The sequence below is a fragment of the Podarcis raffonei genome, chromosome 12 (assembly GCF_027172205.1).
Source record: "Podarcis raffonei isolate rPodRaf1 chromosome 12, rPodRaf1.pri, whole genome shotgun sequence".
Taxonomy (NCBI): domain Eukaryota; kingdom Metazoa; phylum Chordata; class Lepidosauria; order Squamata; family Lacertidae; genus Podarcis; species Podarcis raffonei.
Window position 1 is genome coordinate 51,568,580 of NC_070613.1, and position 15,867 is coordinate 51,584,446.

General features: G+C 41.0%; 1 protein-coding gene across 1 annotated transcript in view; it reads right to left on the bottom strand.

Moving 5' to 3' along the window:
• The window catches only part of TRANK1 (tetratricopeptide repeat and ankyrin repeat containing 1), a 36,792-nt gene that overhangs the window by 11,300 nt on the left and 9,625 nt on the right, over positions 1 to 15,867 (bottom strand). The window contains exons 9-17 of the mRNA XM_053359508.1: positions 14,898 to 15,059; positions 12,881 to 13,135; positions 11,391 to 11,567; positions 6,754 to 9,717; positions 5,375 to 5,574; positions 4,774 to 4,911; positions 4,197 to 4,340; positions 3,400 to 3,556; positions 923 to 1,011 (exon numbers count right to left, since the gene is read on the bottom strand). Of these exons, the coding sequence (XP_053215483.1) occupies positions 923 to 1,011; positions 3,400 to 3,556; positions 4,197 to 4,340; positions 4,774 to 4,911; positions 5,375 to 5,574; positions 6,754 to 9,717; positions 11,391 to 11,567; positions 12,881 to 13,135; positions 14,898 to 15,059 (4,286 nt within the window). The remainder of the gene's footprint in view (positions 1 to 922; positions 1,012 to 3,399; positions 3,557 to 4,196; positions 4,341 to 4,773; positions 4,912 to 5,374; positions 5,575 to 6,753; positions 9,718 to 11,390; positions 11,568 to 12,880; positions 13,136 to 14,897; positions 15,060 to 15,867) is intronic.

Below are 15,867 nucleotides of genomic sequence, written 5' to 3' on the forward strand. Positions count from 1 at the left end.
GCAAAGAAGAACAGCATCTTTGAATTTAGTTTCATTTCTTTGCACACAACTCTGTAACCCTTGCCCTTCCATAAACATAAGCTGCCTTCTGCATCTGGAAAAGCACATCTGGATCCATTCCTAAATGTACATGCAAACCTCTCAAGAACATTGGTTAAAAAAATAAAATTCTTAATATAAAATCCAAACTGCAAACCAAAAAGAAAACAGTTACAAAACACACTGCTTTTCTATATTAACAAATATATATAGAAAAGCACACCCAATATTTCAAGTGTACCAAAGGTAACCCAAAACAAGCTGAGCATGCTCTATAGTATTTGGTTAATTAAACTACTGGGTTAAAAAACAAAAGCAGCACTGGATCTAGCCTTAATTCTTAAGCATTTCTCAAAATTGTGCCAATTCAGTTATGACACACTGGTACATGACAACAAAGACAAAATGTGAAATTAGTTCCACAATTATCGGTCTACTTGCTATATAGTTTTCACTGAGTGACACTTTACCAATGAAAGCAACAAAAACAAGCCTTTGTGTTGCACTGCAAAAAAGAAAAAAAACACTATTTTAAGTACAGCAAACATCAACAGGGCATACAGACTTAAACACACTGACTCAACAGGATTTGCAGGTGTGTTCCCGGTTGTGAATTAAGAGGGGCCACATCCATGGCATTTTGCCATGCCTCATCTGCAAAATTATTGAAAAGCATTAAAAAAATACTCAATTAAATGAGGTTTTGCCCTAGCAGAAGCCTGCCCCTCCCAAAAAAAGCTCTACAGGTACATGGGCTAGCATAATTCTATTCTGTATTGTTGTTTGGTTGTTTGTGTTTGTAATTTCACTTCTACGTTTCATTGCCAGAGTTAACATATTTTTCCTAAAATGCCCTCCCTTTTAAGCAAGTCTGTGAATGTACCTTCCAACACTGATGCTTTGCATAATATTCTCCTTGCGCAATCCATTCTTCTGGAGTTGAGGTTTTAACAAACATGCTGTCATCAAAATCTAGGAGGGAAAACAAGGATGGAAGGAACTGTTGCACTGTTAAAATTCTTGTGACATCAACTCAGCTCACTTTTAATTCAGTCATCTGAGCAGTTCTCTCAACTGTAAGCCTGCTTTGGGGTGGAGAAAATGGGAGGTTGGTTTTCACGACAATTGGACTTTTGGGCCCTACTTCTAAGTATGGAGGTCTGGCTGGAAGAAACATGGACCTTATTGGGACAGAGCTGCTCCGAGATCTGGTGTTTAATACTAAGGACTATCAAAAAAACCGACAGAGAGGAACTGAGAGAGAATTAAGAGCCTTGGACGTGAGATCTCCAGGCTGATAGTAGATTAAGACTGATGGACACTGGCTGGGGATCGAAACCGGGAAAGGGAGTGGTGGGGTCTGGGAATCCAAAGGGTGTACAATTATAATCTGTTTTTTATTTTGTTTGGTTATTAGCATGAAAATTGGGGAATTCGTGGAAGGGAATTTGGGTCGACTTTAGAAAAAGGTTTCAGCACTGAGGTATAAATATTGATGTCTATAAGTTAAAATTGTTTTTTTTAAAATGAATTAAATATAAAAAGGTTAAAAATTGGGGATAGGAACTTGTTGAACTAACAATTTGAATTGGAATACAAGAAGGGGAGGTGTGGGGAAGTCAGGGAAATATGGTATTGAAAATATGGAACTGTAAACCTTATGTGTTTTTAATTTTTTTGTTTTTTCTTTTTTGATTTTATTGTATTAAATGTGGAAAATTTTAATAAATATTTAAAAAAAGAAAAGAAAATGGGAGGTTGGTTCCCCAACTCACATCCCCTTCTCAAAATGGCCCTCTGACAAAGCTAACTGTTGACCACAGATATAAATGTTCTTGGATATGTGACAGCCTTAGCCAATGCTTTCCTAGTATGTTGCAGTCAGCTGTGAGTTGGTTCCAAGGAACTCTTGAAGAGACAGAGATAAGAAGAAACCAGAGATATATTAGACACAGATCTTTTTAAGTCAGACTTCCCCAACCCGGTGTCTGCCAAATGTTGTGGAATTACAACTTCCATCATCCCTGACCTTTGGCCATATTGGTTGGGGCGGATGGATACTGCAGTTAAAAACAGCAAGGCTGTTTTTAAGCTCATTAAACTAGCCCTAACATTACTGAAGTCATTGGGAATTTCCTAAAATGTAGGCGATAAAAACCATTTAAGCATAAATTTCTCCTTCCTTAGATAGATAGATAGTACTTTATTCGGCTATAAGCCCACAAGGTAAAACCAATCAATAAATAAAATAGCATTTTACATTCTAAAATATCAACTAAAATATTTCAACGCATAATCTCCTTCACGTTACATACAATCTCTAGATGTACCATATTGTGGCCTTGAATATAAAGATGGTGGATGGAGTTTACTAGATTTTTAATAGTCATGCAGCATTCCATGAAGTCTTTTATATGAAAGAACTGAATTCAGGAATCTGGCAACCTGTAATGTTCTATAAGAGTCAATGTCTTGGAGTAGGTAGGCTAGATGTAATTCAGGTGGTTTAGCAACAGTTTCCAAAATGATTGAACTCAGAATCCTTGATCGAGGAACAATATATAAAGGACAATTAAACAAGATATGATAAAGGGATTCTATTGATTTGTTGTCACATGCACATAAAACAGAGGTTTTACCGTTGGAAAATCTATTGCTCAGCACATTTGAGGGGAACACATTAAATCTGGCTCTAACAAAAGCGAATCTATGCGGCGCAACCGATAAGGTAGACAGATATCGAGGTATCTGGGACATAAATGTAATGCCCTGATTTATCGGGGAACATGTACCTCCACCTGTAGTAAGATTTTGTTGCAAATCAACCTCCTCCAATCTTTGTTTGATGACCTTTTTTGCAGTAATTAGATCTAATTTTAGTATATCGGAAGGAGAGATTCCATAAGACAACATTTTGGAATGGATTTTTGTTGCCCATGGGCTGGTAAATTCATCTCTCCAAAGGCACTGAATAAGATGGTAATTGGGCAATTTATGCCAAAGGGACAGCCAGTAATTAAAGGCATGTCTCCACATCAGGATCTCTAAGGAGGGGGTCTTAAGTTCTAGGCGAATAGCCGAGTTGCTTACACAGGAGGGTAGTTTCAAAAGGCGTCTGAGAAAAAGATTTTGCAATGTCACCAGAGGCATGAGGTTTACAAAAGCGCCCCATAAAGGGACCGCATAGGCCATAGTTGCAACCACTTTTGCACTATAAACTTTTAGGGCAGATGGAATATGCATAGCCCCCTCTGTAAAGAAAAAGCGTATCCTTCCTTAATTATTTGCACCTTCTGTGCTAAAATCAAATGTTGATTATGAGACAGTCTAGTTTGCAGAATTTTGTAGCATAGACCTTACCTTTATCTTCCTCTGTTTTGACAACCTGAACGAGTTCTCGCTTGATGAAATATCGAAATGCAGGTGCACGCCTGTCACTGTTTTCGTCAAATATCCACAGATTGACTCTGGCCCTTGTAATAGCAGTATATAACTGCTTTAGCTCTCCATTAAGCATCTAGGAATACAATTATGTTCAAAAGACTATCATAAAGAGCAGTGCTGCAGCTAAATACATTTGGACTAATGTTTCATCAAGAGAAATGAAACTCTAGGACACCATGTTTGAAGACACGGATATCAAAATAAATTTACTAGTGCAACCTAACATGCCATTAGACTGCCAAGCCAAGTGTGGCCTTTGGTTTAAACTCGCCTGTTTGGAATTCACTGCTTGTTTATAATACAATTATTTTCCCAGAAGTCTGAGAAATCAGCAGGTAATTTGGTGTGCATGTTCAAACCTCATTACGGGCTTCAAGTTCACATATTAACTTGCCTGCCCAGGAAAGAAGGGCAATACATTCTAATGTTGTAGTTTTCTTGGACGCTAAGATACTAAAGTGAAACTTGGAATGTACTTTTATAAGGACAATTTGTATCCAATTTAAGACAATGGATGAAAGTTTAAAAATGCATTACAATGCAATATCTTCGGTTAGTCCTCAAAGACTGGGATATCAACTATTTAGAGATTCATATGTATTCTTTATTTATTCTACAGGCTGATTAAAAGACAAAACGGAAAGAATTACTTATTTAAAATAGGTTCAAAAATAGGGACATGACGATTGCTTCCGATTTTATTTTGTAATCACCTTGTACATTTCTGGATTCAGAACAGGAAGTTTTCTTTGAGCATCAGCAAATTTCTCCAAGGGCGTTTCAATGACCATTTTGGTTTCTTCAGGTAAAGGAGAGGGAGGTTTGAAAGAAGAAATTATTTTCCACTCTTTGTAAGCCTAAGTGGGGAGGGGGGGACAGAAAACCATAGCTATAATACCACTACTGCACCTGGAAAGCTGTAACCAAGTTTTCAATTTTACTTGTGTTTGAAGTCAACCTCAGAAAGCAAAACAATCTTCAAATCAGTGAGCAAAAGCACACAGTGCAAGGAAACAAAGAAACCCTCTGTCTCGGGCAAAAATCCCTTATCCAATCCCAGATATGAAAATGACTCTGGCTATAAGCTAAGTGGAACTCGTTTGTCAAGTGTTCCCAGAACAACTTACTTGGGGTCAATGTCTTCACTGGTCCTGAATATATTCTATAAATTAAGATGTGCTGATATTGCAAAAAACAACAACAGCCTAGCCTATTTGAGTTGTTCAGCTCTCCCCTAAAGAGAAATGAGTGATATCCAGTCTCCCTCCCTCCCTCTCTATTTTTACATACCTCTGAATCTGTGAAAAAGTTGTAAAGGAGCACATCATCAAATTCCAAGCCTTTTGCTTCGTAAATTGTTAGCACAAGAGCTAAACTAAGTTCCTCGGGGATCTTTTCCTTTGCTATTTCATTTGCTACAAGAATCACCTACAATCAGAATGGGAGACATTAGATCACCAAAACCACAGCAACCCATGAAAATAATGCAGTAAGTAGAAAGTTGCCTGAAGTTGAATATAGGTCTTCAGATTCTGGTGATTGATAAGCCTAGACAGATCCTATCACTGAGAAGAATGGCCTCATTTAGGTGCCTAGGTTATCATAGTTATCCAGGAACAGTTTCCACACCTCCATCTGAAATTAGGGCTGTGGACTTTTCTTGAAGATTCAGACCTGGTGCCCATAATTTACAAGTGCAATGTATTCTGATGCTCCCAAACAAATAAACAAGAAAAACAAGTGGTCTTCTCTATTAATACAGACATGCTTAGTTTTAGTAACATTCTGAAAAGCTGTTCAAAGAACTCAAGACAGCACATTGTCATTTACAAGAGCGAAAACAGCAACGTTCTGTTCTGGTACAGAACATTATATGCTGAGAAAAGCCTACCTGATGCGCTCCAAACTCTATCGGCTGTGTTTTTCTTTTGTTGCCTCTCAGCAGAATTGCCAGATCGCTAACACTGCAAGATTCCAAGACGGTGGGTTTGGGCCCATCAAAGAGACCTGAATCCCTAGGAAGACGATCAAAGGATTCTGGGAAATAGTACTGAAGCAAGTCAACAACTCCCGAGGCCAAGTGGAGAATACCTGCAAATGATAATGAGCAGGTAGAATTGACCTATTAAATCTGCCTCTCGGGTGGGAAACAAAATAAAAGGGTAACAGAAAGAACAATATTAATCTTGAAAAGTTAGCAAATGCCTAGCTCAAAACCGCAGCTGGGACACAAAGCTGTTTTACAGCTATGGCTTAAAAGCTGCTTCATTGAGGGTGGCCACATGAGGGGACAGAGAAGGACAGAACATGGTCGAGTCATATATCCTCCTTCCACATTTCTGATAAACTCATGTTCATCAGAAAGGTGCACAGAAGTGGGTATCACAGAATCACTGCTTTAGACCCTAAGGAACCAACCCAAGCTGGTGCCAGGGCCCAATCCTGCAGCAGCTGTGAGAATCAGTCACCAAAAGCCTCAACAGTTCTGTGAGAAGTCATGTGGGATTGATTTGGGTTACATCTACGCCATACATTTAAAACAGTATTATACTACTTCAACAGTCATGAAGAATCTTTGTTAAGATTAAGGGTGCTGGCAACTGTCGCTCTGTGATGTCAGCACCCTTAAAAAAACAAACTTATAGTCCTTGGGATTCTCCAAGACTATTAAAATAGTGTTTTAAATGCATGTTGTCCATGTGATCTTGGACTGGGGCCAACTTCCAGATCAGCCATGGCTTTACTGGGAGCAATGATTCTCCACCTCTTTTCTCCGTTCAAGAGATGCCATAATGATAAGCCTGCATCAGAGAATTATTGCAAAGAGGGGTAAGAGAAATCACACAGGTCAAACAGCAGAATTACAGGAAAATCCTCTGTAAAGCAGTGCTTCAGTATAAGACTGCAGAGGGTATCTGTACAAGCTAAAATAAATTCTTATTCAGCCTGGATTTTATCGTTTTCATTCTAGATCAGTGGTTCTCAGTTAGCTCAGTTTTTTCAAAAGCCAAGCCATAAACCCCCTACTTTTAAAAATGATATTTTTATGGTAGTTTTTGTCATGTGAATGGTGTCACAGACCCTCTGGGTGGCTTACACAAACCCCTTGGGGTCCGCAGAAGACCAATTGGGAACCACTGTTCTAGGTTGTTCAACCTGAATACTTTTAAGGAACTTTAGCTTAATGGAATACAGCTATCCTCTTTTAAACCTCTTGTCTCCTCAGCCCACCCCATTTAATGTATGTATATAGATTTAAGATTTTGATACCTGAATGAGATCTGTAGTTCTGATAAAGCTGGTATATCCTTTTTGGTTTTCTAACAATACTCTGTTTCTTGTCAGCAGAATTTTTGCTGGCATAGTGGAAAAGTGATTTCAAGTCACTGAAACGAAAAGCAACTCCTTGCATAATGCTCTGTGCTGTGTCGCCAGCCAGGAACATCGCATTCGGGTCATCAATGCATTTCATTAACAGTGCTAGCTCTGCCTGGGTGAAATCCTGAATTTCGTCCCCATAAAGCTCATGGATGCACCATGGTAGATCATTGAGCTTTAAGAGTCTTTGAGACAATTTGTGCAAGACATCTTCTTCATCAAAATAATTTCCTTGTGATCTTATTTGTTGGTAAAGGACAAAGAGCTGATAAATTTCGCTACGGTCTTCTTTGAAGTTTGGGGACCTCTTCCGTCCTAGTTTTTTGTATTCCTCTTCTGTAAGTATGCCTTGGTGGCTGCTTAAAGCCTCAAAAGACCCTTTCAAGAAAGATTTTATTTCTTTCCAAACTAACGCTGGGTTGTAGGGACATTTGCCTTTTACCATTTTGGGCCAGATTTCATTAGCAAATATACCGTAAGTCACAAAGACTCGAGGATCACTCTCTCTAATATGGACTTCTGCAACCTTTTCATCCTCATCACAATCTACGTCAACGTCTTCCTCTTCCTCCTGCCAATTTGAGATGGCGAGATCTTCTTTAGTAGACCATCCAGCAATGGTGTGCTTAAGACTTCCGTCTTCATTTCTCAGAAAAAATGGTTCAGGCATAGAGGCATCAAGGAAGAGCAGCAATTGTCTGGATGTGAGGAAGAGAGGAAAGTTTTCGTCTTTAACATCCTGAAGTCGGTGAACATTTGGTTCAAGGGGCTTGAAATGACTAGTTGCCTTTGAAGACTTGCTAAGCTCTATGAAGTTCCTCTGAACTTCTTGGCACAGAACATGGTTTTTAGTAACAAAGATCTGATGCAAGTGTTCCAGTTTGTCAGTTTCTTCTGCAGCATGTTCCTCATCAGAGTCATACCCTAAATTCATTTCTGGGTCTCCTAGATTTGAACCCTGTTCATCTTCATCCTGCTCTTGCTCATCTGTACTTAGAGATGTTTCCAGTTCAGATGAATCAGTGGGGTCGCTGCCATCTTGCTTTTCACTATCTTCCTCCTCAGTGCTGTTTTCAAAATGCATATTAAATTTCAATCTGTGCCACATCTGTCTGACCAGCAAGGGACCTCCTGCCAACTCAGCTTTCTCCCAGTAAGAATAAAACTTTTTCCAAAGCCTGTACAAGCAGCAAGTAGTCTTCCCAGTTCCACTCCGTCCAATTAAGATGATTGGCTCCAACGGTCTGGGGTTCAAGTCAATGACTGCATATTCCAACTCGCCCACTCTGAAGGGGTATTCAACAGCAGTGGTCATGTCACTGATGATATTAAGTGCCATGTTAGTACTGAAACTGTGAAATTTCATGATGTTGTATTCGGTTTCCACCGCACTAGCTGGGGGAAAGTATTCAGGCAGGGCATGATCTTTCAACTTTTCTGGCTTAGTATCTTCAACATATATGCGAGGAATGCGCTTTTGTATATTCAAGTTAGAAGAAATCGGAGTTGCGTTGATACCTTTAAGCTTTTTCCTCAAAATACAGGACAGACCACGATTGTATGCTTTACATATCTTGTCAGCAGCAAGTTTAACAGCTTGTTTAACAGCGGCACGGTCAGCAGCAAGATCAACAGCACGGTCGATAGCGCGGTCAATGGCTCGGTTGAGTTTGCAGTGATCAAGCACAATGTCCCATATCCTGATGATTTCTGTGTAAACCCTCCCAGTTTTTTCTGTGGGATGCGTGGAATTCTCATTCTCTATTATCTTTTCCGCAGCCTCGCTACAGCGAGGAGAAAAGTCTATGGCAAGCTCCCAAAGCAGCCTGGCCCCTTTGTCCAACTTTGCCTCGTAGAGCTGAATGTCGCCTTTCAAATGTTTCAGCCTCTTTTGTAAACTTTTGGTCCATTCACCGTTTCCTAGCTGCTGAATTGCCAATACTACTTTCTTCTTCATATGGTGAGGGAAGCTTTTGTCTTCTAATTTCTTAAGCACCTCAGAGGTGCACTCAATTTCCCATGTCATATTATCAAAGTCCTGAAGGCACATCTCAATTTCCTGAAGCTGTCGATTGACTTCGGCGTCTTCTTCCTCTTCTGCTTTGGCCTCCTCAAGCTCATTCTGCACCTTCTCCCCCAATTCATCTTGGTCTGGGCAAGCATTATAGGCCTCATGGGCGCACACCTGCCGATATTCACTCTTGTCATCTGCAATCCTAGTCATGGAAGGTGGCTGCTTTGGTACTTGGGGTGCCACGGAGTTCTCTTTTGTTGAGACTTCATTCAGTGCGAGTTTTTGGATTAACTGTGTGATTGCTTGTACAAGGCAATCTCGCAGAGTCAATGGCTTATTGGTATCTCTGAAAGATGAGCTTTGAACTCCAGCAACTTCTGCCTCTTCTTCTTCCCATAGATTACGTTCTGTGTCTGACGGGAGTTCTTCAGGCAGCATTTTGGATGACTGTGCAGCTGAAGAATGGGTTGAATTTGGGGGCTCTGACTTGCCGCAAGCTGAAGTGGATTTTGGTATTTTAGTTTGATGTCCTGCTGCGTCGTGTCGGGACCTCTTCTTGTTCTCAGCGACAGCTTCATTCCAAGCTATAAGCATCGGATCCGTTTTTTTTATTCTGTGACGCACATCTCTGCCAGATTTATTTTTTAAATTCAAGTTAATTTCAAACTTTGCAAGCCAGCCTAACATTTTCTTAACATGCTTTGTTAAGTTTTTCTGAAAAATAATGTGCATGACCGTGTCCCCATTCTTGTCTCGCCTATTGGGACTAAGATACGAAAATTTAGACGGATCTGAATCGTACAAGTCTAGAAGGTGACTCAATAAATGTAAGCCATTCTCGTCTGGAGAGAGAAAAAACAAAAACATACAAAATTAAGTTTTGTATTTCCATTCGCACAAGCCACAGTAATATTTTACATTAAAGTTGATCCTTTTCATCCATACTGTACAATGCTCAAAGTGGTTCATAACCATCTCTGTTTCCATCCTTCAAGTTAACTTACTTCTAATGAGATGCTGCCTACCAGAAACAATAAAAATTTACTGGCCTGAGAGAAAGCTATGGAGGGCAGATATTTCATTCCAAGTAGAAGGAATTCTCCACAGCCTTGGAACAAGTTCAGAGTTCTGCAATCTCTTGATCTAGGGAGTGTTAGGTGACTTTTCTTTTTAATCCTTTTGACCCACCTTAAGGAATATTTATTCCTTTTCGGAAGGGGGTGGGGAGTGGAAGAATAAAAAGGGTGCTTCAGGAGCTGCACTCTGCATACAGGTTGTCCCCATTTTACTCCCATCTGTCATCACCAGCGTATAGATTCTCCATACAATGCAATGGTTCATTTGTTCCTAATTAACTTGGCTAAATCTCTCGGCTCTGTTGAATTTTATACTTAATTGTTCAGGTAAAGCTTCCAATTGAGGTAGCTGTACTCTAAGACAGGACAGAAAGGAGACTAAAAAGTGCCACGCTGTGTGCTTTGATATTTAAAAGAACTAACAAATATTACACATGATGTAGGAGGTTTCATTTGTTCATGGAACCCCAAGTTGCCCATTTCAACTGGCAGCAAACTCTCTGGGTTCTTTGGTAAAGATTCTTCTTACAATTTGCTGCCCACAATTCCTCTGAGCAGAAATCATGGGGGGCAGTATGGGGTAGTGGTTAGAGTGGTGGACAAAGACCTAGGAAACCAGGGTTCAGATCCTTGGCTCAGCCATACAGATGACCTTGGCCAGCCACTGCCTCTCAGCCTAATCTCCTGCACAGCGTCATTGTGGGGATAAAAATGGGGAGGGGGAAGAACTGTGCATGTCTCCTGGAGCTCCTCGGATAATAATAATAATAATAATAATAATAATAATAATAATAATAATAATAGGAGGTAAAGGGACCCCTGACCATTAGGTCCAGTCGTGGCCACCTCTGGGGTTGCGGCACTCATCTCGCTTTATTGGCCGAGGGAGCCGGCGTACAGCTTCCGGGTCATGTGGCCAGCATGACTAAGCTGCTTCTGGCAAACCAGAGCAGCGCACGGAAACGCCGTTTACCTTCCCGCTGGAGCGGTACCTATTTATCTACTTGCACTTTGACGTGCTTTTGAACTGCTAGGTGGGCAGGAGCTGGGACTGAGCAACGGGAGCTCACTCCATCACAGGGAATCGAACCGCCAACCTTCTGATTGGCAAGTCCTAGGCTCTGTGGTTTAACCCAGAGCGCCACCCATGTCCCTAATAATAATAATAATTTATTATTATTATTTGTAGCCTGCCGATCTGGCTGGGTTTCCGGCTGGATGAAAGGTGGAGTATAATTGGAATAAAAAATAAATAAATATGGACTCTACCTTGAGCTATGGAACATTCCCATCCCCTTCCTGGTAGTTTTGCAAACCATGCCACTGACTTTGCAATGGTGAGAGGATGGCAGGAGAAGCTGCTGTCAACATGGTTGATGAAGGTTATAAACTATTTCAATAAACCACCACTCACAAAAATACCAAGTCAAAGTCCTTACCTTTCTTATCAAAATAAATGGACAACGCAGCATGTAAAGGGGTATCGCCTTCTGCCATGGATATATGGTGTGGATTTGCACCCGAGCTCAGGAGCACACATGCCAGCTCAAAATCATTGCTCTTTAAACATTTCTGAAGTGGTTTTTCATGGCTTGATCTACTCCCCTCAGGTGACACTTTGGGAAATGATATTACAAATACCAACGTTACAAGCGCATGCTACCGTGGATCAGAGAAACAGCAGCTAAATTTCAACAGTTCTAGAAAAGGCACAATGCATCCACAGACGCTTGTGAGATTAACAACAAGGATTTCGCTATGACTGCATGCAAGCTGCCCTTTGTCTACTAGCATTTAGGTTGGAGATGAAAGGGCGGCTTTCATAGCGCAGCCCCATGATAAACAGGGCAGAGATGTGGAAGGCATAATGGGAGCCTCTCTCTTAAGCTTAAGGCAGGTTTAACAAAAATGTAGCTCCATTCTACGATTGGATTGAAGACTTACACAAACTCGCAACATATGAACAACTTGCATATAAATGCAGACTTGCCATGGACAGATTCAATGCTGTTTGGAATCCACTCTTACAAATACTGTAATAGGTTAAGATCTGGTGAAGTACAATACAGTGGTTCCACAGGTTAAGTACTTAATTCGTTCCGGAGGTCCGTACTTAACCTGAAACTGTTCTTAACCTGAAGCACCACTTTAGCTAATGGGGCCTCCCGCTGCTGCTGCTGCGCCGCCGGGGCCCGATTTCTGTTCTTATCCTGAAGCAAAGTTCTTAACCTGAAGCACTATTTCTGGGTTAGCGGAGTCTGTAACCTGAAGCGTATGTAACCTGAGGTACCACTGTAACAACTTTGCAAAATATACAGTTTTGGGTTCCCTCCCCTTCCCCCTTTATTCTCCTTTATACAAGGGTTCTGTTTCTCTGTTTCTTTCTCAAAACAGCTCAAAAGCAAAGTTTATTTCCATGGGGGCACTGTGGGTTCTTAGCGCTCTGTACCACAGTAATTCCTAGCTTCTGCAGCCATCTACAATCAAGTTAAACCAAAGGATGGGTACATCAAGCTTGCAACTGAGCTAGCAGTACCAAAGCAGCTCATAGCGTCACAATTCAATATTCAATTCAATTCTTACCTTGGGTTTCAAAAAGCCTAGTTCTCGAACGTTTTGGCTCCCGAACGATCGAAACCTGGAAGTGACAGTTCCGGTTTTCAAACGTTCTTTCGGAAGCCAAACATCCGACGTGGGTTCCGCAGCTTCCGATTGGCTGCAGGAGCTTCCTGCAGCCAATCAGAAGCTGCACTTTGGTTTTCAAAGGCTTTGGAAGTCAAACGGACTTCTGGAACGGATCCTGTTTGACTTCCAAGGTACAACTATATTTTTTTTAAAAAGGCAGAAGAGATAGACTGGCATTAGTTTAACTCAAGAACGAAGAGATATTCAGATCTTCCAAGAAAGTTTGGTATCTGTGAATACTCACCTCCCCTCTGCATCAAGCATCTCACGAGATGCAGCCGTCGCCCATCTGACCTGTCCATGTCTTTCAAGACAGTGCCAATGTCAACGTCCGACAGATTGCAGTTCTTAATAAGGCCGTCTCCCAGTGTCATATTCCCTGTGGTTTTTCGGGTCAGCAGCAGCATAACTTCATGCCACCTTTGCTTCTCCAGCAACAGCTTTATGAAGCTGCTGGCGCACGCAGGAGGAATGTCACAAACTATTTCTTCAGGAATTTCTGAAAATAGTCAAAATAAAGCTGCCATTATGCCCAGCAAAGTTACAAGATCTTTGAAATACACTTGACTAAAAAAACAAATTCCTTGGCACTTCGGATTTGATTATTGCATGTGTAGAGGCGGGCAACCCATTTCACACAACCAACACCTCTTGAAGCCACTCCATGGTTTCGTTCCATCCAAGTCCCTTCATTCTCATTTGTTTCCCTTCTTATTTTTCCTAGCTTTTTAAAATGCCCTTTCTTCCCTATGATGTAGTTTTCAGAACAATTAAAAGAGGTAGCATTTTACCCACTTTTTCCCTAGTTGTATGGAAGTTTCCCTCCAACTCTGCTGGCATGTACAGTGTGCTGTGTTTGTGGAGCACATTAAAGACAGAGGTACAGTGGACCCTCTGGATACGAATGTAATTCGTTCCAGAGGTTCGTACGTACCCCGAAAAATCAGCAAGTAGAGGCGCCGCTTCTGCGCATGCATGCGCAGCTAAACTCTGAAGAATACACTTCTGGGTTTGCAGCATTCACAACCCAAAGGTAACGTTACCCAAGAGTCCACTGCAAATTACTTTGACCCGGTTTCCAAGAAAGTAGTCGGGGGGGGGCAAGTGGTATATGTATCTCTTCTAGATATTCACTGAATCAAACCTAATCAAACCCAGTGGGGCTTATTTCTGAGGAGCCTGGATGTAAACTGGAAATTCTAATCTGATTTAGACATGGTGAAATTTTTCGTTGTTCTAGAAAAATCCAAAACACTTTCACCTTTTGCTCTGTCCGTAATATGTCACAACTTCTATCTTATTTAAATGCCAACTGAATACGTTGACATACAAAGATGGGCACTGATTGCCCTCCTCAAAACACTTAACACAGTTGTGCATTATTAAAAAAGCTACAAACCTAGGGAAGAAAAAACTGAACTCCCCGTAAACCTGCAAAATAGCCAATGTGACGTTTCAGTTCTCAATTTATTTAAGACAGGAAGAAGGCAATGAAAATACATCATTGTTTCCCTTTTGTTTCTCAGAAAGATTCCATTGGTGTCTCCTATTTGCTACAAACCGTAGATCGCAAACTAGCACTAGGGTACATCAAACTTTCTGGCAAGCACTGAAAGGCTTCTAAGTGAGGCAGGAGCTACACCCCCAGACAACAAGTGCTTTTCTTTAGTTAATCCAACGATGCGATACAATTCTCTATGTTCCTCGACTCAGTTGGTTACCTTTCACAGAAAATCAGTTTACACAGCACATTAAAATATCCAACTGGACAACTTTTGCCGCCTAGAGGACAATATAAATGCTTTGCAATTAAGACTTTCTATCTGATATGCTGATCCCTCTGAAGACTGAAAGTGGACATGCATCAGGAATGCAGCTGTCAGTTTGGGGTTTTATGGAGCACATCAGGACAGGAAAACAAAGCAGTTAAAATGGATTAGTAAATATTCAGCCTTCAGAACGTTCAAGTAGATAGCAAGCAGAGGATTGTATTTCAAACTGCTCCTATGTAAAATATCCCCCGGTGTGCTAATTTCCTACATACAGCAGCGGGGTGCAAGGGGCGGCAAGACTTGAACAACTGCCAAAATTGGCTATTTAGATGAAGCAACATGAATGCTCAAGTTCTAAAAATATTAAGTAGTGGAGGATTGGTCTTTATAGCAAACATTTTACTTGGTTTCCAAGTCACCCTTGTGTTTCGGAAATGATTCAAACAGCTCCCTGGCATATATCAGACACTGAGAATGAAACATATTTACCTCTTATTGAATTCAGCAGGTTCAGAAGCCTCTGAACTTTTTCATGCCTCAATACACCGATGTTATGCACTCTGTTTTCCGAACGACAAAACCTCACAAACTGCTCAAAAGCATCATGAAGCAAGGCAACGCTGTCTGCAGGGCCTGTGCATTCAGTCTGCTCTGTGGGGAACAACATCGAAAACCTTTCTGAGACATTTTCTCTCTCTCCTTTTTCAATGGGAACAGAGCTCATGGATCTGCAATCCATGATAAGGAGATATGAAGGGAAAAAATCAATAGTAAAGTGGCCCAACATTTCTGCTTCCAATAGCCATATATTTCCCAAAGACCAGTGGTTTTCAAATTTTCCCGTCATCCAAAACCTTCCGCTGTAACCATCTTGAAAGAGGCAGCTGTGACGATACCTCATGCATATAATCATGCTTATAAAATCATGCCGTTTAAAAAGGGTTACATCTTTTAATTGCTACACCATGGGACTGTTGTTTTTCTCTTCAGGAACACATCAAGGTAATGTGCCTTGGAAATCCTGTAGAAAATTCTAGGAAACATTCTTGGATAACTCTTTCTGTTGGACACATAACTCTTTTGTGTTGCCTATAGATAGCTGTGATGTATGGAAGTGAGAGCTGGACCATAAAGAAGGCTGATCACCGAAGAATTGATGCTTTTGAATTATGGTGCTGGAGGAGACTCTTGAGAGTCCCATGGACTGCAAGAAGATCAAACCTATCCATTCTTCAGGAAATCAGCCCTGAGTGCTCACTGGAAGGACAGATCCTGAAGCTGAGGCTCCAATATTTTGGCCACCTCATGAGAAGAGAAGACTCCCTGGAAAAGACCCTGATGTTGGGAAAGATGGAGGGCACAAGGAGAAGGGGACGACAGAGGACGAGATGGTTGGACAGTGTTCTTGAAACTACCAACTTGAGTTTGACCAAACTGTGGGAGGCAGTGGAAGACAGGA